Source organism: Eupeodes corollae, chromosome 3 (assembly GCF_945859685.1).
Source record: "Eupeodes corollae chromosome 3, idEupCoro1.1, whole genome shotgun sequence".
NCBI lineage: Eukaryota > Metazoa > Arthropoda > Insecta > Diptera > Syrphidae > Eupeodes > Eupeodes corollae.
The window spans coordinates 131,946,385-131,969,695 of record NC_079149.1 but is presented as its reverse complement, the minus strand read 5'-3'; the positions used below and the strand labels follow the sequence as shown (position 1 = coordinate 131,969,695).

General features: G+C 33.6%; 1 protein-coding gene across 2 annotated transcripts in view; it reads right to left on the bottom strand.

Annotated features, from left to right (window-relative positions):
- The window catches only part of LOC129949894 (protein-glucosylgalactosylhydroxylysine glucosidase), a 49,045-nt gene that overhangs the window by 19,971 nt on the left and 5,763 nt on the right, over positions 1-23,311 (bottom strand). For both annotated transcript variants that reach the window (XM_056061614.1, XM_056061613.1), the window contains one exon: positions 7,428-7,725. In XM_056061614.1, the coding sequence (XP_055917589.1) occupies positions 7,428-7,497 (70 nt within the window). In that variant the 5' untranslated portion in view covers positions 7,498-7,725. The remainder of the gene's footprint in view (positions 1-7,427; positions 7,726-23,311) is intronic.

The window sequence follows — 23,311 nt, the reverse complement described above, 5'->3', positions numbered from 1 at the left end:
CTTTCCTATAAAAGCATTTGAAAATGTTTACCAGAAATCATTGATATACATGTGGGTCGCATTTGAACTCTTTCAGTTTTGTATCGAACAAAGTATCTACACTTTTCTTCTCAAATGTAAATGTTTGTTTTTGTAATGGGTATGATTTGTAAAGGAGATGTAATTCTACATTCACGTAATACGGCTAAGGAATGAATCTCTGTACTTCACAGTACGACCAAAGTTGGAATGAAGACTATAATGTGGCCTGAAGGCACGGGTAGAACAGTTGAATTGCTTAAGGGAATAAATTCAATTGACTTTTTTAGAAGAGCATATTTACTAAATAGTACTCGTGGTAGATGGTTAGTGCGTTACTATCCAGTGCATTGGAAGACCGCTGTGGTTCATCCTCTAGCGAAAAAGGAAAAGGACAACTCCAACCCGTCAAATCTTCGGTCGATAAGTCTTCTTCCGAGCATCAGCAAAGTTTTCGAAAAGATCATTAATAGGGCTTTGACTAAGTGGGCTTCGGACAACAAAATAATTCCGGATAAACAGTTCGGGTTCAAGGCGGGTCATGACACAATTCATGCTGCGTCTAAACTTGTTTCTGATATCCAATGGAATAAATCAAAACAACAATGCACAGGTGCTGTTCAGGTTGATTTTCAAAAGGCCTTTGACACCGTATGGTTAGAGGGTCTTTACCCAAAACTGAGCAGGCTTGGCATAAGCAAGCCATTGTTGTATATACTCTATGATATGCTTAACGGTAGAAAGTTTGTTGTCAAAAGTGGCGATGTAACTTTTACGACAACATTCTCAATTAAAAATGGTCTTCAACAGGGAGCTGTGAATTCGCCGATTCTTTTCAGCATTTACACCAGCGATCTGATAGGTAGTCTTACAAAGGCAATTGCGTACGCCGACGATCTAATTGCGTACAGAACGGCCCGAAAGGTTATTAGAGTTCTCTTGCAGCGTGATTTCGACAAGATTCAGCGATATTGCGACGACTGGAAACTGAAAATAAATGTCCAGAAGTCGGAGACAATTCTGTTCCGGACTCCGTTGGCTGGGGCCACGAGGGATACGTGCAAGAACTGGAGCAAGATGGTCATCGTTGATCTTCACGGGCAGCCATTAGCGAGGAAAAGTGTAGTGAAGTACCTCGGTATCTGGTTAGATCAGTATTTATATTTCGACAGACATATAAATGCTGCTATGACCAGGGCCAGAGGAGCCTTCGCTCTGACGAAACGGCTGTTTTTTAGCAGTCGGCTTGACCCCAGAGTGAAGATAATTTGCTACATTGCCCTTATACGGCCAATGATCGTTTATGGTTGTCCTGTGTGGTTCAACGTTGCCCCTTCCCAGATGGAGAAGTTTCGGGTGTTCGAGCAGCAGTGTTTACGACGCTGTACCGGTTTATATCGAACAGCCATTACTATTCCAACGCGGTCCTATACAAGGGGGCTCGAATCAACAGAATTGATAATTTCGTGATAAAACTAGTTCGAGGTCATATTGCAAGAGCTATGTCTTCGACCAACAATTTAATTTTCGGAGCGTTCTATCCGAACGACGAGTATTTTGAAAGTGCACGCTTGAGCAACTTCATTCCACCAGAGGCATTCCTCTTTTGCTCAAATGCGGTCTGATACAGGATAGATTGGCAGTTCCGTTAATCTACCACGTCAGACGAAGAACCGTGGATAGGCGACTCCCGTACAATCAGGACGTCATGGCACAAGGCGGAGCGGAGCTCCTTCGGTTCAGTAGGGCTGTGTCCGAACGGGACCGAACTGATAGGGTGAAGCAGGAGAACCAGTTTTGGTGGCTTCAATCGGCACTTGAAATTGGGTAGTCGGGATGGGGTTTTAAGCCTTGTACGGCTTGTATACTTGTTTTATAGTTTTAGGGTTTAGTTTTAAGTAGAATAGGCATGGTGGCACAAAAAAAAAATGAAAAAAAAAATACAAAACAGAAAAAAATACAAAAAAATAAACAAAAAAAAAACATTAAAAAAAAACATGGAATAAAAAAAAATTAAAAAAAAGACAACAAAATATGAAAAACAAAAATGTTAGATATTTAGATTTGCTGCTGTGGTTGTTCTAGTTTTAAGTAGTTTATAGGTAGAATAGGTAGTTTAAGTAAGCTTTAAGTTTTATATTAAGGACCTTATTTTAAGTAGTTTTAAGTAAAAATAAAAAAGGATCTTGTTATTAGTTTTTTTTGTCAAAATTTTCTAATAAATACAAAATAAATAAAATTCAAATAGATCTTAGGGCCGAAAGGCATTAGTATTAAGTATTATTGTTTAAGTGTCCGTATGGGACCATTAAGTTAGTTGTAAGTTATGGATAATTAGGCTAGTTTTATGAATTTTTGTCTAGCTGTAAGATAGGTTTAAGATTAAATTAATAAAAATGAATTAAGAAAAAAAATAAAAAAAAAGTGCGTTGAGCTGTCATGCAAGGGGCTTGGGTTCAATCCCTGCCTGTGCCACCTTAATTAAAAAAAAAAAAAATCATGAGTACTGCCTCTTGCGAGGAATTGACAAATCCTTCAAGAGTAATTCTTGTCATGAAAAAGTGCTTTCTCAAAATAGCCGTTCGGATTCGGCTTAAATTGTAGGTCACTTCCATTCCTCACAACAGTACTCGTACACAGGAATGGTTGAGAGTTGTAAGTCACTAGGCCCTGGTTCACAACGGACTGTTGCGCTACTCAATTTTCTCTTAATAATAATTTAGTTTATTACAAAAAAATACCAGGTAAAAGTTTTAAAATAGGATTATATAAAAATTTGAAATGTAATTGTTTGATGATATCAAGGCAAGGTGCAACATGCAAAAATATTAGAGTTTTAAAAGTACGTGGATGGGGAAAATTCAGAAGGAAACTTTATTACTTCTAGGTCCCAATATTGGTAAAATATTATTCATCTTATATTAATATTATTAATATTAATACACAGTAGATTGTCTAAATCAATTGGAAAATGTTAAATTTCCAGAATAAGAGTATAATAATAAATCCATTATGTTACTTCTAGTTTTAAGCTTAATTTGAACTTTTAAAAAACTTCAACATACAAAACTAATTGCTATATACTCGTAATATGCTTACAAAAAACCTCAGAAAAACCGTTTAAATGGACTTCAGTCCAGACTCCATAATAACCTACTCGGCACGTTCCACCATAAGCATTATGACCATCATCAAAACAAAATAAAACAAAAATTCTAAATAAGAAATTACTTGGTCATATATTTAAGTGCTACCATTAAAATATACAGCCACTTAATCTTTCTCGATCGATTTGTAAGATTTATTAGTTACACAGATTGATTGGATCAATCAAGTGGCAGAGGTAGGTAGCGGTACTTATAACCTTTTCTTAAATAGTTCATAAAAAAAATATCTAATTTTTCTATATTTTTATTACTCTTGCAGCTGTGTATCTTAAAGCCTTAATTGTTTATTCCCTATATAACTTTTACGATATAGAAAATATAGAATTAAAAAAAAATATCTAGAAGATAGATAGATTCTCATGTGAGTTCCGCTCTCATTAACAAAGCTTATCTTTAGTTTTGATTAATGAACTCAAAAAAAAAGTTAAACAAAAAATAAAACAAAATTCAAAAAAGCAAAATGAGGCAATTAATTAATTTTCTATTCCGTTTAGAAGGTTTTAACTTTTACTCTACCAAAAAATCAAAAACAAATACAAGTAAACTGACTCATTCACAAGATGAAAGTACTGAATGGCTATTGTCTCTTTCAACGAACCAACCTTTTTTCTGTTCTTAATTTATTAGACTATATCACATCCGCTTAAGTTTGATTAAGATGTAAAGTTTTGAATATTAAAAACCTACCACCACACTTATCAAATTTAACTATAGTTTATAGTTCCTATTGTCGTAGCTTGGACATTCATTCATACACACTTTTGCAAGTATTTCGCAGTTCAAAGAATAGATCAGCTTCGGAGTTATAAAGGGTGTTTTTAAGAGGTATAGAACTTTAAAATGGAATAAAAGAAAGACGAATTTTTTTTTAAATTAAAATGCTTCTATAATTTAAATATGATTCCTGGCATCTGACTAACATGGCTGACTCGGACGTAGTCTTATCTTGAGCTTCAATTTTCTATGACTTTTTTCAACAAGATTGGCAATAACGCGGCGAATGTTGATTCCGGGTTTATCGGCAGCGTAGACTAGTGAATTCAAACGATCTTGGAGTATCACGGGTTCCTAATGTGAAACTATAAGGTTACCAAACGTTTCCCTCAATAAATCAATTAAGGCACGAGCTGTTTGAAATGTTGCACTAGTAGCGCCGTAATCTTGGCGAAAGCACAGCTTTTTTACATTATGGTTGGCTTTATAACGTTCCCGATTGAATTCAACGATTTGGCCAGCATCTAATAACCCATAAAACACACCAAACGGTTATTTTGTAGATGCAACAGTGTCTCAAAATGCATTTGAAATTATCATCACTCCAAAAAGATAGTTTTTTGACTTATCATTTCAACCAAAAGTAAGCATCATAACAACAAAATATTCTCTTATGTCATATTTCGAACGGAGCCATGATTTTGAAAGCAAAATTTGTACAAAGATGAATCGTTGTTCAGGCGCCAATCACGTTAAAACTCCAAACTAAACCAAAATTTAATCACTTGACAGCTGTCAAAATTACAGCAAATTGAAATAGTGTTGCCAACAAAACTAATATCTAATCACTTGACAGCTGTCAAAAATTACAGCAAATTAAAATAGTGTTTCCAACATTGTTTTTATATCCCTTAAAAAATACAAATTTGTGAGCAGTTTTGGATTTAAGGAAATGATGAACTTAGAACATTCAAAGCTTTGATAAAATTCTGCATGTACTAGATTATATTTTAAAATTTTTTAAGTGTACTGTTAATATCTTTAAAACAAAATTAATTAATTAGCACTTGTCAACGTCCTGGAAATCAAATTGCACTTTTCTGGTGGGTTTTGTTGGCCTTAACTAGAATCCGACTCCAAAATCAATTTAGCACAACAGTTTTTTGAAATGGTAGGTAGAAATGGCGATCTCAAGGCAACCTAGCCTGAGATCCAATTACGCTGTAGTGCGCCGTGTTGATACCAAAAACTCGTTTGACCTTTGATTGAAAGGGATAGATTTATAGAGAAGCTTCATAGCGATTATGTTAGAGCCATTTTGTCGCATTGAGAAAAAAGATTAGGTCTCTAATCTTTGTCTCAGATAGCTCATCAAGATCGTATTTCATTCTAGAGTTTGCCAAAGCAGGTCATTTGCAGAGGAAATGGATTATCGTTTTACTTTCTTTTTGGTCACTATAACTACGGCAAAATGTGTTGTAGGAGATACCCAACTTCTCCGCATGAACTCCTATAAGCCAATTTCCGGTACAAACCGCAACAATCCTCGCTATGTCTTGCCTTGGCCTGCATAGAAGATCATTTGTACGGGTTTTATTATAGGTGGGCCATATCTTCCTAGATATAATGCAGTTGGGTAAATTGCTCCACCTTTGGTTTGATTCAGTTTGGTAGATAGAAAAGATTTTACCCTTCATAGCACCAAGAGGAATGTTAACCATTTCCGCAAGTCAGCTATGAAGGGCCGATACTTGCCTCGTCAGCCCGTTCATTTCCCACGATACCACTATGGCCCAGAACACAGATCAGGGTGATTCAGGCTCGAAAGCTCATCGCGACATTGCTGGACCAATTTAGATGGGGATATGGCCGAGTTAATGGCTTTGACAGCTGCCTGGCTGTCTGTAAAGATAGCCGCATTTCAGTTTTGGTTTGGGTTTTGTTTAAGTATCTTACATGCCTCCCTTATTGCCAGAAGTTCAACCTCAAAAACGATAGCAAAGTCAGGAAGCCTAAAGGCTTTTGGCTACATTTAGGGGTCAATACCTATCGACACGATGTCATCCTCCCAATCTTCTCTCGATGGGAAATTAACCTTAAAACCCTTACTAAGGTTCAAAGTAGGAGTGCTGTAGTTAGTGTCTACCGAGATAATATCTGAGGGAATCAATTTCGTTGTGTTGCTGTGACCATAAGGTTTTGACAAGCAGCTGTTTAATTCCTTCAGCTTAATAGCGCTGCAGGAAACTATGTATTTAATAAGGTCGATTGGTAGAAGATCAAAAATAACGTTTAAGGCGTCCGTTGGGCAAGTACGCATGGCCTCTGTGGTGCACACGCAAGATGTTCTCTGAACCTTCTTTAGCGTATCAATATTATAGGCTTTGCTAAGAGCGGGCCACCACACAATCGAACCATATGTTAAGATTGGATGTACTACGGCTGTGTACGTCCAAAAAATCATCTTCGAATGAAGTCCCCACTTTTTGCCGAAAGTTTTGCTGCAGGCGTAGAAGGCAACACAGGCTGACTCCGTGATTTCACTAATCACAGAGGTGTACTTTTTGAGGCTATCTAAATTCATTAAGTATTTTGGTTTCAATTTTTATTTCAATAGCATTTCATCAAATTTTTGAAAAATCTTCAAAGGTTGTTAGATTTCACCTGTTTTACACAAAAATTAAAAAAACTAAAAAAAAACACTGAAACATATATTCTAATATGTTTTTTTTTTTAACAGAAAAAATCAAAACGGTTTTATATTTGAAGTAATTTTTGTAAAGAATGACTTTCTCAAACAGTTTTTGAAATATATTGAAAAATGTAAAAATAATGTTGTTAACTGATATTTCTTAAATTTAACATAGAAGTATTAAAAATCAAACTGCAAAACCTATTTTTCAGAAACATGAAAGTTTTAAATTCAGGGTTTCTCAAAACTTCATAGAGCCAAGTCAAGATTCGTACCTATTAAGAATTTCAAGAAGGTAAGTACCATATTAAAATAACTTAAGCTGTATATCTAGAAGACCAAGATTTTTACTTTGCAGATCCATCATACAATAATTAAGTTTCTGAAATTATGTTCTGTTTTATCTTAGCCTTAAAAACACCGTTTTTGGATGAATTAAACATTTTAAAAACCTGATGCGAGATTCGAATTCAAAAAAGTATTGTTTTGTTTATTTTTCTTGAAATCAGTTTCTTAAACTTATTTCTTCCAAATGAGATCAAGTAATTGCAACTCATAATTAGTCTGAGAATTTTATTTAATTTCTGTTATTGTTTTTTTTTTAGGAAACTATATTTTTATTTTTCTTTCTTAAATTTATTATGATGATACTTTTTGATCTTTATAAGAAATGAATCTTTATACTTATAAGCTACACAAAAATAATGAAGATGGTCATTATATATTTTCTCATAAAGATTCTATCTTTTGTGTGGAATTTTTACCTCTTTAAAGTCAGACAAAAAAAGGTACCTAGAAAAATTATATTAAAAGGGCTATTAGGAGCCAGTACTCACTCATATTCTTTGGTATTCGCCGATATGATTGAGTGGGGGCATGGAAAAAAAAGAAAAAAAAACTAGACATTTTATAAGCCTAGAGTTTGATGTATAATTGCCCTAAGGAAATATCAGGTAGTTCATATTGAAGTTATTGTGGAACGAAGTACCTAGCAAGTAGAGCAATCTTTGGTTTTTATTTATTCGTATCGGCAGCACAAGCAATATGTACGGCGGCGGCAAAAGACGGTTGTTGAGGCGCGGCAGCGGCGGCGACTTCTGGACTTCCACAACACAACTGATTCCATGCAAGTACCTGGAAGAGAACGTTTAATGAGAATAATGAACATTAAATACAATTTTTTATTTTTATGACTTTCCAGAGATATAATGGCTTCTATTTATTCATAAAGGTTTTGTATCTTTATAGCTACTGGGTGGCAAAGTTACATAATTCTTTTTTCCTTTTTTGTGTTGATATTTTATAAATGATGTATTTGTTTTAATAGCTTTATTATAAAAATAGTCCTTAACAAAAAACAAGGAAACAAAGAAACAAATGTACATAATAATATCACAAAAGAGGCAAGGATTGGCTTACCGCACTTAAAATTTCAGGATTATTTTCTCAGGGTAATAAAAGTTTTTAATTACGGCCACATTGAGAGGTATAACTACAAAATGTCAGGTGCAATCATTGATCAATCCACTCTTCATACAATTTAAAAACATGAAATTTATGTTTAACTTATATTTTCAATTTGATATGTTTTGAAAACTAATTACCTGAGCCTAAGCAGCTATTTAATGATTAGACTCGGCAAACTCAAGTTCAAAAACCAACTAGTTGAAAAGGTCAAAAATGCTTCAACCTTCGTTTTGTTGCCCATAAGAATTTTCAATTGATATTTTTTTTAAATAAGACAAATTGTCATTTAAAGAATTTTTAAATGAAGGCAATTTTTAAATTAAGCATCATTCTGTTGAAATATTTGTATTAGTTTTATTTTTGGTAGGACATTTATTTTTGAAAAAAGACTGTCAGTTTAATTTTTCTTAAAATTTTATCATAATGTTTTGTAGGCTTTGTGTTGAAGATATTTAATTAAGTACCTTTTTACTGTAGTTTTTTGTAAGGTTATTATTTTTTGTAAAAAAGTGGCATTTTAATTTTCCTTTAAATTTTACCATATATCAAAAACTTCATTTTTAAAAGTAAACAAAATATTGTAAGGGAAATATCATTTTTCTATGCAAAATATTGGAGCAGTATTCATACAAAAAGAAACCGTAAAGTTATAAAAATAATGTGTAAGTATAGTAAAATTTAATTTTTGAAGAAACAAAATAACTGTAACAGTTCTCTAAACATTTTTTCTAAACTTTATTAATGTTTGAATTGCTGCAAAAGGTTTTTAATTATCTAAATTTTCTTAAAGATAGAGATTTGCAATTGATTTCAGTATTGAAAACAATGTTCAAGTTTTTCGTTTGAATTTGATACATTTGATACATTCTTGAGACTAGATGGATGTGTTCGTAGAGTATTTCCGACACACAAAACTCTATGGCGTTGCTTCGAAACTCAAGATCAATTCTAATATTTGAACGGAGTTCATTTATTTCAACTAATTTAATTACTTGCATCTTTATTTTGCTAATGCATGTTTTCAATTTCGTAGCAGGACTATCTTTCAGGATAAATTACAGAAAGTATATTGGCAAGTCTTCAAAAAAAGATAATAATAAGAAAATTCAAATATTCCCTTATTTTCTGGTTTTTAACGTTGCTTAGCATAAACAGGGTTTTTGATTTCTAAGTATAGGAACTACATGGCAAGCTTTGCATTCGGGTCCCCTGATTCGGCCGACTCCGTTCGTCTGTCGGTCTGTCTGTTTTTGCCCTACAGCCCAAATCAATTGGCTCGATTGAGTTCAAACTTGGAAGTAAAGGTTTAAAGCAGATTCGCAATAGGCGCTTCGAATGCGACCCACACTGAGTTGTCAGTTGAATTATTCTTAAAAATTTAAAATTACCAACAATATTTTGAATATAATGAAATAGTTTGATTTCAAAATCTATTTTTGAGATTTTTCGTCGAAAACAAATTTTAACCAATTTTAGTAGCATTTTTAGAATATTTACAAATTGGATTAATGAAATTAATTTGAGAGATATCAAGAACCGAACATCAATTTTTACCAAAGTTGCGTACTATTTTTTGTAGATTTTACTTTTTGTATGAAAAAAACGGACTGTTTTTTTATAAAAAAAAATACTGAATATCGAAAACAATATTTTCTGTGAAATAAATAGAGTTTGAAGACAATATTTTTAATTTTTGAAATGCTAATTGATTCGAAAGTACATTTTTACCAAATTTTAGTATTGTTTATTGAGTGTTGAAAACAATATTTTTTAAAATATAAAACTAGTTTAAAGCCAATATTAAAAAGTTTTGAAAAGAAATTATAGTCAAAATCATCTTTTATTAATTTTTTTCTTTCGGTTTTTATTTTTTGTAAAAAACTATCAATTCGATTTTTCTTAAAATTTGACCGAATGTTGAAAACAATATTTCTTGTAAGTTTTAAATTAGCTGGAAGCCATAATCTCGAAGTTTTGAAAAGATATTTGAGTCGAAAATCAATTTTTACTAACTTTTGTTAAATTTTCTTTTAAGTTTTTATTTTTTGTAAAAAAAACTGTCCATTCCATTTTTCTCAAAACTATACAAGATGTAAAGAAGGTTATTTTTCGTCGTTGCACAAAATTGGTTTGGAGATGAACTCATTTTGTATTCTTTAAATTTTCGAGGTAACAATTTTTTTCAGGTTTTTTGACTTATAAAAAAATCGTTAATCGGACTTTTTTCCAAAAATATACAGGTTTGGTATCTCGTTACAATATATAATATTAAATTTGATTCAAGTCTCTAGCGTTTTTGGTTCGAAAGATTTAAGGTTAACCAAAATGTTCACCTTTTTTTTAAACTGCTTTTGTAAAAAAAACACCCATGAAATTTTTTTGAGAACCCTTTCTGCATCTTTCTGCATTATTATTTGTATAACGAAATTAATTTAAGTCGCTATCCCCACTGGTTCTTGAGCTATAGACAACGAAAAAAACGTCGCGAACTTACGAACGTACGTACACACGCACACACAGAAATCTTTCTAAACATCTTTTATTTCGACTCTAGGGACCTTGAAACGTCGAAATATGCCAAAATTTTCAATTTGACAAATCGGACCCATTACAACAACTTCCTATTTGAACATAAATATATAAAATTTAATTTAAAAAAATATAAATAAATCAATTAATTTTTTAAAATTTAATTGCATTTACATTTTTGAAGCCAAACTTATTTTATTGATAAATTCAAAAATTTCAAAATATAAGTTCTAATCGTAAACAGTCCTTGGATACAGGAACAAGTCCGTGCAATAAAGTTGTGCACTATATAAAAATACAGGTTGTAAGTTGTTTACACTTAATTGATTATAAATTTATATTCTGTAATATTTTTTTATTATTTTTCAAAAAGTTAGTGTTAATAAATATAGCGCCATCTGTTGCACGGGTTGTTCCACTCATAGTTAGACCGTAATTTACGAACGAACCTCTTTTCTTCACTTCTTTTTTCATTCAGCTTCAATTTACAAATTAAATAATATGAAAGACAAAGTAAATATAAATTATTTGTGATATTTTCTTAACACATCCTCTTTAAAATTGTTCATTTTATTTAGTTAAAATTAGTTCGGGTCTGACTTTCAATAAATGTTTTAAATTACTTACTTACTTAAGGTTGCGCTATATAGAAAAAACCCTACCTAATTCTAAATCTCAAGACTGCTGCCGACAGCCGACATTTGAAATAAATTGCTTAAAATTAAAATTAATCAACAATATGTATAGTTAAATATCGTTTCTGAAATCTAAATATCGTTTCTGAAATCCCCCAAAGCCTATTTTTAACGGTTTCTAGTTTTTCCTAAGGCTTTACTGTTCTTGACAAAAGCCTTAACAAAAGATGGGCAAAAATCACAATTTAATAACTTGCAAAATAACTAAACATAAAACAAGTCTCGCTTTCGCTCTGATTTCACCATAATTTTATTAAAGTAAAAAAGTTGCCGAAATCAGACGGAAGTTAAAAATGTTTTTTTAACGCTGCTAACTTGGCTTGGTTTGCTAATTGTTCTAAGTAATTTTATGAACAAACATTCATGTAGCAAAACTCTCTCTCTCCCACCGAATGATGAATTCATTCAGGTTTAAAGATACTTCTTTTCAGTATTTTAATTGTAGTACCTATTTTTTTGGTAGTGAAGAAGTTTCTTAAGAAGCCGCCATTCATACTATTTTGACATTAAAATGATGATGACGCAAAACAGAGCAATACTCCTTCCGCTTTCTTAAGACTCGACCAACCGACCGACCTACGAGACGACGTGTTGTATGTAAACCTTTAAAAGCGGTCATAAAACCCAACAATCAAAAACAACCAATTCTTGTTAATTTACAACGATTTCGACTTTAAGAACACAGGTACATAGCTACAATTTTTAAGTCTGCAATTAACTCAAAGGTAAGACAAATATAATATGGTGACCAGAAGCTAAAAGTAACAACCTCAACAAAGTGTACTTGGCTACTGTTGTGACACTTTTTCGGACTCTCCGCCGCCATTACCGCTGCCATCGGACGCTGTCTTCATTTGCTTCTAGAGACTGGCGAAAGACTTCGACTTTTTGAACCCATTAAAGACCTTTTTTATTACATAGTCTTTAGTTTGTTGGTATGAATTCTGGTGAAAAGGGTCATGTTTTGGAGAAGTTGCCGTCATCGTCGTCGTTGCCCTCCAAAACCAACATCGAAATCGGTCAGTCAACAACAACAACAATAACAAGCGTCATTTTATGAAGAGTGTAAAGAAAGTGGTGACTTGACTTTGTGCGGTTAGGGCGCTACAATAAGTCTGTGGGAATTTTTTGGTTTGCTCATCAAGCAACCCTACCAGCCATCTCAAGAAGTTTGTTAATTATAAATTGTGTGAGGTTTTTTTTGTATTTCGTTTGGGAATATTTTTTTAATTTAGTTTTGTTGTTTTCTTAATTTCAAGTTTGGAACATGGAAATAAAAGAAATAATATTTGAATGACAAAAAATAATGGTTTGACATTATAATTGGGACAAATTAAATATTGGTAGGTATAATTTTAAATCTTTTTTTGTGGTTTTGGGGAAGTTTAAAAAAACTATAATCAAGTCTGAAATTTTATATAGAAGAAGAAATATTCTTTAATATTAATTTAAACATGTTTTTTTTTATGCTAGACGCCGCGCCGCTGGTAAGTAATTATCAAATTTAGCTGCTGGAATTAGAAGAATGAGATTTTTAAAATTGACACACGTTTTAGCTATAAGAAACTTTCAAGTAGACGAGACGTGACGAATTTCACTATAGCGGAATAACAGCTAGTAGCCATCTTTTATCGAAAACTGATAGCCACTAAGTTAAGAAAATTGAAAAATTAATAAAAGATTTTAGACACTATATTTATACTTTTTCTTTAATGTTAAATTAATAAAGTGATTGGGCTTGAATGTTCGACTAAACAGAGTTTCTTCAATGTTAAATTAATTGGGCTTGAATGTTCGACTTAACATAGAGTTTACACGGGACATAGTTTTTGTCCAGTACGGTCATTACTTAGCAAAAGACGATCAAGGCAAAAGTTGACTCTGTGACTTCTAGCACACCTTCAATTCTTTGAATCATTTGACAGTTTATGTCTTGACTGATAATATAAACTATTTTCCGATTTAGGATATTTCTTCCCAGGCGTTTGTCAATATACCTAAATTCGAAATAGGGTAAAAATTTAAATTATGTTTTGCTATCATTAAAAGATTTCTAATTTCCAGTAGAAAAGTTAAAATGTTTCAGAAGTTTTTCAATCCATCGAGAATTGAGATTTTACAATAACAACTAAGATTGACAGAAAGCTTTCGAAATTCTTGACATATACAAAATTTCTGAGACGGAAATGCACTCTTCTCCGAAACAAGTATTTTTTAGCACTTCCATTTTTTATAAAAAATTGTAGATGATGTTTCAAATAAGCTAAAATCATAGACAAAAAACGCTTAAGCCCAACTTTCATAAGGCTCATGTGATTTTATTTTAAAAATCACGTCTGGATCAATCAAATTAAAACCAAATATTTTACATGACGAGTGTTTTGGTATTTCTTAAATATTTATTCGCCTTTTGGAATTTGATAATCCTTAGATTTTTGTATGTAAGAAGTCTAAAAAGGAAGACTTACTTTCTGGTACATATCAATCGAACAATGGCACATTAAACACATTACCTAATACCTGAAATAACTGAAGGTTTCATCACTTTCGAGCAATAAAAATGTGCAATAGGACATTTAAAAGGTATCTACTACCTAATCTATAGCTTCTTCACTTCTGAAGGCATTGATGGAAATCTTCGAAGCGAAGAACTGCTTCATCTCCGTAAAAGATTTTTGTTTTTCTCTAAACTTATCAAAAAAGAAATCGCAACACGATTTAATGACACGCTATAGGTATTCCTATTCCATCAGCAACTTCGACTTGCCAAATAAGGGAGACCTCACCCTTTGCACATTATAAGAAGAAGCCCTCTTTTTCCATGCTTTGTTTTTGTTTTTGAGTTTGTTTATAACTTTTTTTTTGCACTTGTCTGGCTGAAATGGCAATAATAATTTTTCATTTCATCGTAGTCATTCAACCTGTTGAATTGTTTATGCTGCTTTTTAAAAAAAGAACAACCTAAAACCATCCCATTCAGCAGGGGGGAGCCTTGAGCGAAGCCGAGCCACCAAGAATAACCAAATTAAAATTATACCATAGGTACAGTGTAAAGGTAATTCACCTCCGCCGCTCCGTTTCGTGTCGTGTCGTTGTCGGTTGATTCTGCCCCGATATATAAATATAAAGTGATAGTGGCAGGGTTTGATGATAGAATAGGGGAGAAACACACAACAACAACGCTACCTATAAAAATTAAAGAAAAACTATACAAAAAATTGTTTTAAAAAACGCAGAGAGGATTCAAACTCAAAGCGATCCAATTGAAAAAAGCCAAAGCGAAAATTATCTCGATGGCTAGGTTATTCGATGCGTGACGAATGCGGACGTTGAGGTGATGCCGGTATGAAGAAGCAACGACGCGGCACCAATGAGTTTCCGCTTAGTCAGCAAAAATAAAAAAAAAACACCAAGCTAAATATTTTTTAATATAAAATTATGAATAAAAAACATTCACAATAATAATTCAAAACAAAAAAAAAACAAGAGGGTTTATGTTTGTATATAGCTGACTGAAGAACAACCTGTTGCAGATGATAATATGAACTCATACCTGCTCTGTAAAAAGTTCATCGACTTAACTTTAATTGAGTTTGAATGTGCCTTGACTATGTTTTGTTTAATTTAAAACATACTCAACAAGTGTTTTCACGACTCAAAATAATAAGACTGCAATTCTATTGAATCTCTTAAGTCAAGGCACTTTGAAAAGTCATTTAACTAAAACCGTGATTTGGCTGGTTTCAAAGGGCTTTTGCATCTTTCTATTCCCTAAAATTTCACTTAAGTAAAATCTTAAAATCGCTGACTTAACTTTAATTAAATTGCTGAATTCATATGATTTCTGCGTTTCTGACATTTCAAGTAGGCCTGTTCCTAAGATTTATGTTTGTAGCCTTTGTTTGAACTGTCATTTTCTAGACGTGTTCACCATAATGGTTAAAAAAAACAAGGGGGTTTATGTTTGTACCTAGCTGTTTGAAGAAAAACCTGTTGCAGATAATAATTTGAACTCTTATCTGCTCTGTAAAAAGTTCACGACTCAAAACCATAAGGCTTAAATTCTGTTGAATCCCTTAAGACAAACCATTTTGAAAAGTTTCTAAACTAAAACCTTGATTTTACCCATTTTAAGCGACTTTAGCATCTTCCTGCATCCAAACATTGTACATACGATTAAAATTACAAAATGGCTACCATACATTTTTTTAACTTGTTGAATTCATTTGCTTTCTGAGTTTCTGACAGTTCAAATAGGTCTGTTTCAAAGATTTAGGTTTGATGCGTTTGTTTTTTTCATGAACTGTCACTTTTTAGACGTGTTCAGATGTACATTTAATAAAAAAGGGAAAAGGTTTTTAATAGTTGGCAAAGGAATTAAACTTTGGAACAGTTAGTAAGTTAATAAAACACAGGCCTATTTCACCAACGTACAACATTTTAAGTGAATATTTTACAATAAAATACGATACATTTTATCTTTCCACTTTTTCGTGCTTACGAAATTCAACATTTGATCTAGAAATGAAGTTTGTGAAGCCTGAAATTTTAGTTTCACAAAAAGTTTTAATGTACAAGTGACAAATTTGTGAGCATTCAAGTTTTTCCTATCAAAAAATCACAAGATGTATAATAATAAGTTCTCAGTTTTTAGACAAAAAACATATGTTTTATCAAAGCAAGAAAAATAAAATTTACTCGATAGCTATGCATTTCTCGTATTTCTCGGGAAATTTGTGGATATCACACCAAAAAATTCCTTCTCTTAGGGGGTACAATATTCATTAAGCTATTTTGCGGCATCTTTGTAGCCAAAGTGCTTCTTGAGAAGTGCTTCTCGTGCAGGTTATATTCCAAGGTGGTATTCAGAAAGGGACAAGGGCTAGAGAATACGCAGGAAGAAAGATATCAGACTTTTATTTTCGACTTACAAGCAAGATTTAGTATTTCGGCGTCCATTTTCCAGCCTCTTCAAAGTTTTCCATGGCACGGAAAGAACATGCAATTGATGGTTCATAATATTTTTGGGCCAATTTTTACTCTTCTTGTCCTGCCAATCTCTGCACGTTGTTGTTTCCAATAAAGCATTTTCAACATAGCCCTCCACAAGTATTCGACATGATTCTACAGCCTATTGCTTCAAATTGAAACAGAAAAACTCACATCTGCTTTTTTGGCACGAATCTTAAACCTTAAATTTCTGACATTGTGCACTGATTATATTGTTGACAAACGTCAAACTCATGAAAAAAAAAACAGTATGGCGTGCCCATGACAACACTTACGCCATCTATGACCAAACAGCGGATTAATCCTAAACAATGATAAGAGCGATAGGTGACAGATGACAATTTTTAAACGACAATATGACATTTGTCTGAATTCTGTTCCTACCATACAAAAATTTACAATTTTGGAGACTTGTCTGAAAATTTGAGACAGTTTTCAAGATTTTGGATCTTAAACAAATTGTAAGAGAGAAAATACATAAAAATTACAATTATGTCAATAAGTATTTGACAATCATGACAGACAGTTGAGTTTCGGTCTTGAAGTGAAAATTTCGCGAAAATGTCTAAGACTATATTTGTCAAGTGAAAGTGATCAAGAATTTGATGAAAAGTTTCGAAAAGTAAGCTTATTTTTAAAGATTTTTAATATTAGTTAAAAATTTCAGAATCGAACAGAGAAATATATTTAGTTAAAAATCGGAATCTGCAGCATACTGCAAAAAAAGTCTGGTAGCAAGAAAATGGTCACGTCAACATTGATGTTTTAATGAGTGTTTTAAACGTGTGGTTTTCAGTCTTGCAATACTATATTCTGGCAGTACTATATTCGGAATTGGTCTTTTTGACAGTTGTCACTTGATTTATGCTCAATTTGCCATTTTATAAAAAATAGATTTACTTCACAACAACTTTTGCAAACCGTGCAAATTGGAGCTGCGTCTATCCACTTTAGTAAAGATTTAGAGGAAGGATCTTGGTTTGCGGGCTTAAGAATTTGACTTGTGCCAGAATTGAACCCGAACAATCATCAACATCGTTGCACGTTCGGTGAATTGGCCCAAAACGATATTCCCACCGATCCCGATTTTTACAACAAAATTTTGTTCAGCAATGAAGTTTATTTTCCCAGATATGGGAGTTATACTCAAGCTTTGGACGTATATAAGTCTTGATTAGAGGGGGAGAAAAACTTCTTGCATCGCCTTAGAAAACCCAAACATCTTGCGGCATTTTTGGCGACATCGCGTATGTGATCGTTCCCCATAGTACAATGCTGTTTAGGTCGGAATTTAATGAGCTTATCATATTTTGTCGTTGCAGTTCCACATCCGAAGGAGAGGGGTGTGAATCTGAAAACGAATATGAAAAGCTATCGTCAACGAAAAATCTATTGGATTAGAAGTTGCAGTTAGGAGATCATTAATAAAAATAAGAAAGAGTGTTGGAGATAAATCAGAGCCCTGGGGCACACCAGCATTTATTTTGTGGTTTTCAGACTTGAATCCATCCAATAAAACTTGTATTGAACGATTCGAATGGTAATCTAATCACTAATCCAATGAAGGAGGGATTCATGAAAACCGAAAGCACGCATTTTCGATAAGAGAACCTGATGCCAAACCCTATCAAATGCTTTTGAAATATCAAGTGCAATAATCTTACTTTCTCCATAACTATGTAAAGATTTGTTCCACTGTTCGGTGAGATGAACCATGAGATCAATAGTGGACCTTTTGCTACGAAAGCCGTATTGTCGGTCATTAAGCTTATAATAAAGCTAAATGATATTCCATAACATTTATTTATTCTTAAAACTACTCATTTAAAAAAACACCCTTTGTTTAACTGACAATTATGTCACCTCTCAATTCGCTATGCAATGAAAACTTGTCAGGTAAGTAAGACAAATTGTTTGATTGTCAATGTTTATAAAATAGGGCCTAGGGTTTATTTAAAAATTGAAAGCTAGTAAAACGGTATAGTAATTTTGGATTAAGTTGTTTAAATTGCGGTAAGCAACCTTCAGAACAGACCTTTAACAAATTAAAACATTCCTCTTGATTTCTTTTATGGAATGCATAAAAGATACAAGCTCAGGAGTCAAGTACACTTTTTAACCATAAAATCATACTTCATTACAACAATCTCAACAAGAAACGCACCCAAAACCTTTTCTTGGAAACACTAAAGTCATACTTTTCATATACATTCATATTCACTAAATAAAGACATAACAATATTTGCCTTTAGGATGATTGAGCTCTGAAAATAACCTTAAGCTTTGTTTTTAAAAATTCCATTAACAACCTTAACTTACTGCATCAGCAACTTGTCAGCATACAGTCAGCCCTGCCGTTAACAACATACAAAGGCTATATGTAAGTTGGGGAACATAACTTTAACCTTTTATTAGCTAAGAAATCGTGAGTCGGTAGTAAAAAAAACTGTTTTATCAAAACCAAATACGAGTAGCCCCTGTAAAATTGTAAATATCGGTGAATTCTTTAACAATTAACTATTAACTTGTATTCGAACTTCAATCTAATAAAACTAACATAATATACGAGTTAGGTTTTTTATTTTGTTCGTTTGTTGCAATTCCGGTTCAACCAGTTATCTCTCGATATCAAGCCATCAATCTCAATCGACACAACCGAACTCAAGTCCAACATCAATCTATGTTTCCATTATTTTTATATCAATAGTTAGCTGAATGAACTCACATTTCTATAGATACAAAATACAAGATACAACCCATCATCGCACCGTACAAAAGATACAAACGAATTCTATCGAATGAACGTAGCTACATGACATTTGAAGTTCCTATCAAATTAATTACCCATTGATCCCGTGTGCGGTGTAACCGATCTGTCACGCTATGGATTCGCATTTCATGTTCAGCACATGTACGATAGTACGAAGATCAGTGATGGAAGCTACGGATTGCGACGGATATGAGTTCTAACTTGTAACAGCAGCAGCGCCACCGCTATTCTATAAAAATATCAACCCGGTCACTGACGGATTCCAATCTCATACGTTACACACTGGAATCGTAAAGTGTTCTGTGTCATAAAAATGTTGTCCGAACAAAGTCACTCTTCACACTGAATTGATTCGGTCGTCAATGTCCGATGTCCAGTAGTCCAGTCTATGGTCTCCATTCCTCGTGGTTTGCGAGATTCCAATCGTGCAGACATCATAATTCTTTTTTCGGGCTCGTATCTATGTGCAGGCATCTAAATGACTCCCAATATCCGGCTGATAATGACGCACAGAACTTCCAACTCATGTTGTAGACACACACAACACATAGCTTCTGGCCAGAAGTCAGTGCCAATGCGGCAACTATGGCAAGTCATCTCCTGGATGGCAATTAAAGTGACATTTTAATTTAATAGGGCGGTTAGGCGCATTATAACCAGAAGCTTGCTTTGCTCAGCGTTGAAGCTCACTGAGCATCATCGTCGTCATTCTCATTCCTGTTTCTTGTCATCGATTAAAACCGGCCTTCGCCTTGCTATGCGTTGTGTTGTGTCCTGCCCTGCCCTGTCTTTGAATATACAAACATTAATCTGAATGGGATCCTGATGATGAGATGAGGTGCGAGAAATTAATTCCGAACGACTTTCTTGTACTCGTAAAATGTGTGGCACAACAGGGAGTCGCACAGTTGCTTTGCATAATCTCGTCAATTTATATTAAGATAATCCAGAGATTCTTCTCTTCTGGATGCAGTTCATGTGGACTGTGGAGTGGAGTAATGGTCCAGTCTCCTCCGCGGTGGCGATGGAACAAGAATAATCATTTGAGTAGCGCGTGCGTTTTGCATAAACCTCTATAGGTATGTTTGTTAAAGAGGCAAAGTTTGTATTGAAATGGAGTAATGAAGACAAGCAAACAAGACCATCAGCAAGCAGTATGTTATGCTATCCGGTGTTTAAAAAGACGACCGACGACTATAACGGACGCGACGATAGCTTTATTTGGAATATTATATCAAACTGTTATTGGAAGTAATTATGTTTATAGAAACTATTAAACTGACAGATTTGATTTATTGATTCCACTTTTTTGCTCGAGCGTTTATACAACAACAATCATATTTTGCTTTGAGTCTTAGTTTTGATGAATGAGCTTTTCGTAGATCGTTCAATTTTGCGTGACTTATGAACACCTAGACTCAAGAATTCAAGAAAACTATTAAACTACCTGTTTAAAACATTAGGTTGAAATTATGAAAAAGAAAAATGGAGAGAAAACAGAACCTTGAGGTACACCAGTTTTTATTTTGTAATTAGAAATTGGATGGGAGCTTCGCAAGCTTTTTGTCTTCACTTGATGGATTTTGATGTTTTGATGCACACTACACATAAAAGGATCACTCGAGAATAAGTCAAATTTTAGACCTGTACAAAGTGATAAAATGAAAGGATGCTTTATCAGATTTACTTAAGACGCCAACAGTTAATTTGAAAATTTGGGTCTTTTATGGTACTGTAGAGTATGATCCTCCCAAGAAAGATGTCTGCCGTACGACTATCAGAAGAAACTAACTTCGACCAGTAGGAGCGAAATACCTGCTGACTTCAAATGCCGTTTGTTGATATTATTTGCCCCCTTGGGCGTTTGATCTGGTAACTTTGATTTCCACTAAAGGTGTTATACATGTTTGCCTTGATAGCGACTGAAGACATTATCATAGTCCCAAACCCACATTATTGCTGATCCGTTTTGTATTAGAACAACCAGATAGCACCAGAACTTAAGGTTCTAACATCTTTCGGATACTTAAATTGTTTGTTTTTTCTTTATTAAGAAGTGTGACAAATTGAGGAACGTTAGCAGCTAAATGGCCCCCATTGCTATGGTTGCAGCATCATTTACTTTAAATATCATTTTCCACTGCCAATTCGTAAATATGCGGCTTATCTTTATCGATACTTTCACAAATTCCACTTTTAAGGTCTTAAATTGATTATTGACATAGACTTCATTTTTCAACATGTAAAGCAGCAAAATTTCAGTGGAAAGTTCTATAACTTCTTCAAGAAATAAAACTGTCAGGAAACTTTTCTTTTAAAGAAGAAACAATAATATATATATTTCTCTCCAAGAATTTCGAATTACGGATGTCAAAAACTATTAATCATAGTTCGGTAGGAAAATCCAATCACTGTATCTGTTGCAACAGCTTCATATTTGAATCAGTCCCAGCTTAAAAACCGCAGAAAACAGAAAAGCGAAGGTCCGACGTTTCTGATGATCGACCTATTTAAATTATTATGTTAACTGAATTTTAAAAGCTTCAGGACTTAAGTCTTCATGTAAAGTACGATATTATGTAATTTCTAGAAGGCGTAATCCAAAAAATCGACAAAGAATCCACCAACCTTTGTTTTCCTTAACATTACTGACTACAGCAGAAATATTCTTAATTTCTTTTCAGCGGCGCTTACTGCTTCGATTGTTCACACTTCACACGGAGTTTAAATTTCCTGCTGAGAAAGTTCTGAACTAACCAAAAGTGAATATAAAATATTTCAATACGTTTTCGAAGCTTGTATTGTTCCATTTTCATTAATGGCGTAGTTTTTACTTTTCAAATGTCATAGAATGACAGTTGTCAGTTTAGCTGCTCAAATAGCGGGAAAAATATCAGACCTCAACTATTTCACGCTATGAAATAGTGAACCACCTTGAAGAAGACATTCGGAACTTAGATTCTTACCATCAGAGCTTCCTCCCCATCTACAATAGACGGATTAGTGATAGAATTACATCTAAATAAGTAAACAGCTTTAACAAATCTTAAGCCTTAACTCAACCCTAGAGCATTCGTCGCAACGTGAACCTAAAGATAATTGTAAATATATGAAAAATGTGCGTTAGAGTCTTGTCCTGGAAAATGCCTTCAATCTTCATTTGTCTAAAAATAGACCGTATGACACTCCATTAAAAGATGTTCTGAAACCCATAATTAGAAGATTAAAATTAACTTCCATCATCAAAGTCAAATATGTAACCATCATCCAACCCGTGATGCTATAATAACCTTTAACGCTTTTGAAGATTAGGATGGATTACAAAATTTACGTTAATAAATCTGTCTTAATTAGCAAATTTATTCAAAAACATTAATTACTTGATGTTCAACAACAATGTCAGTGTCAATGTACTTAAACAAATATTCACTATGGTAAGACTTTGTATAAAGAGAGTAGGTAAGGTACCTCTAAGGTACATAAGCTTATACATATGTTTGTTCGTCGTTTTCAAGCATATTTTTCCGCTAGTCAAAGGTCGGAAACAATGTGAGACTTGTAATTTGCCCCTTCTAAGTGAGAAGAAGACAAAAAGTTCTGAAGAAAAAAACTTCTTAACCATACTTAAGGTGTTTTTTGTGGTCCTTAACACTTTCGGATTCTTGATGTTTTGTTATTCAAAGCGATTCCCAGCAGCCACTGTTCACTTTTTCTCAAATGCCCTCAACATATCTTTTGGCCAAAGGCACCAAAGAGGCAAAAGAAGGAAAGATTTTTAAACACCTTCCCTATAGGAGCTTGGATGACGAAGTCTACCAACGTTACGTAAAGATACTACAGACCAGGCCCAACCTCAAACTTTTTTTGTTTACACATCTCCGTTGCCGACGACGAGAGAACTTATGACACACTGAGAGAGGCAGTGGCTGTTGGATGATTTATGTTCAACATTTAACATTCTGTAAAGGAAAAGAAGACGAACATTCTGATGGAGCATCGTTTTCATCATCAACTTTGTCGACTCTGTGCACACTTGGTCCTATGGTCTCTTATGGTCGTCATCGTCATCGTCGCGTCGTCATCGTTGTCGGTTTGCCTCTTAAATTCGCATTACTCCTGCAAAACAGCAAATAGCCTCTGGCTACAGAGGGATAAGACTTCGCCCCTTTCCACATACTTAACCCTTCCACTCCATAAACGAGTATAACTTTTCGTCCAGGGTCTATTCTCGCTGCTGCTGGGCTGCCGC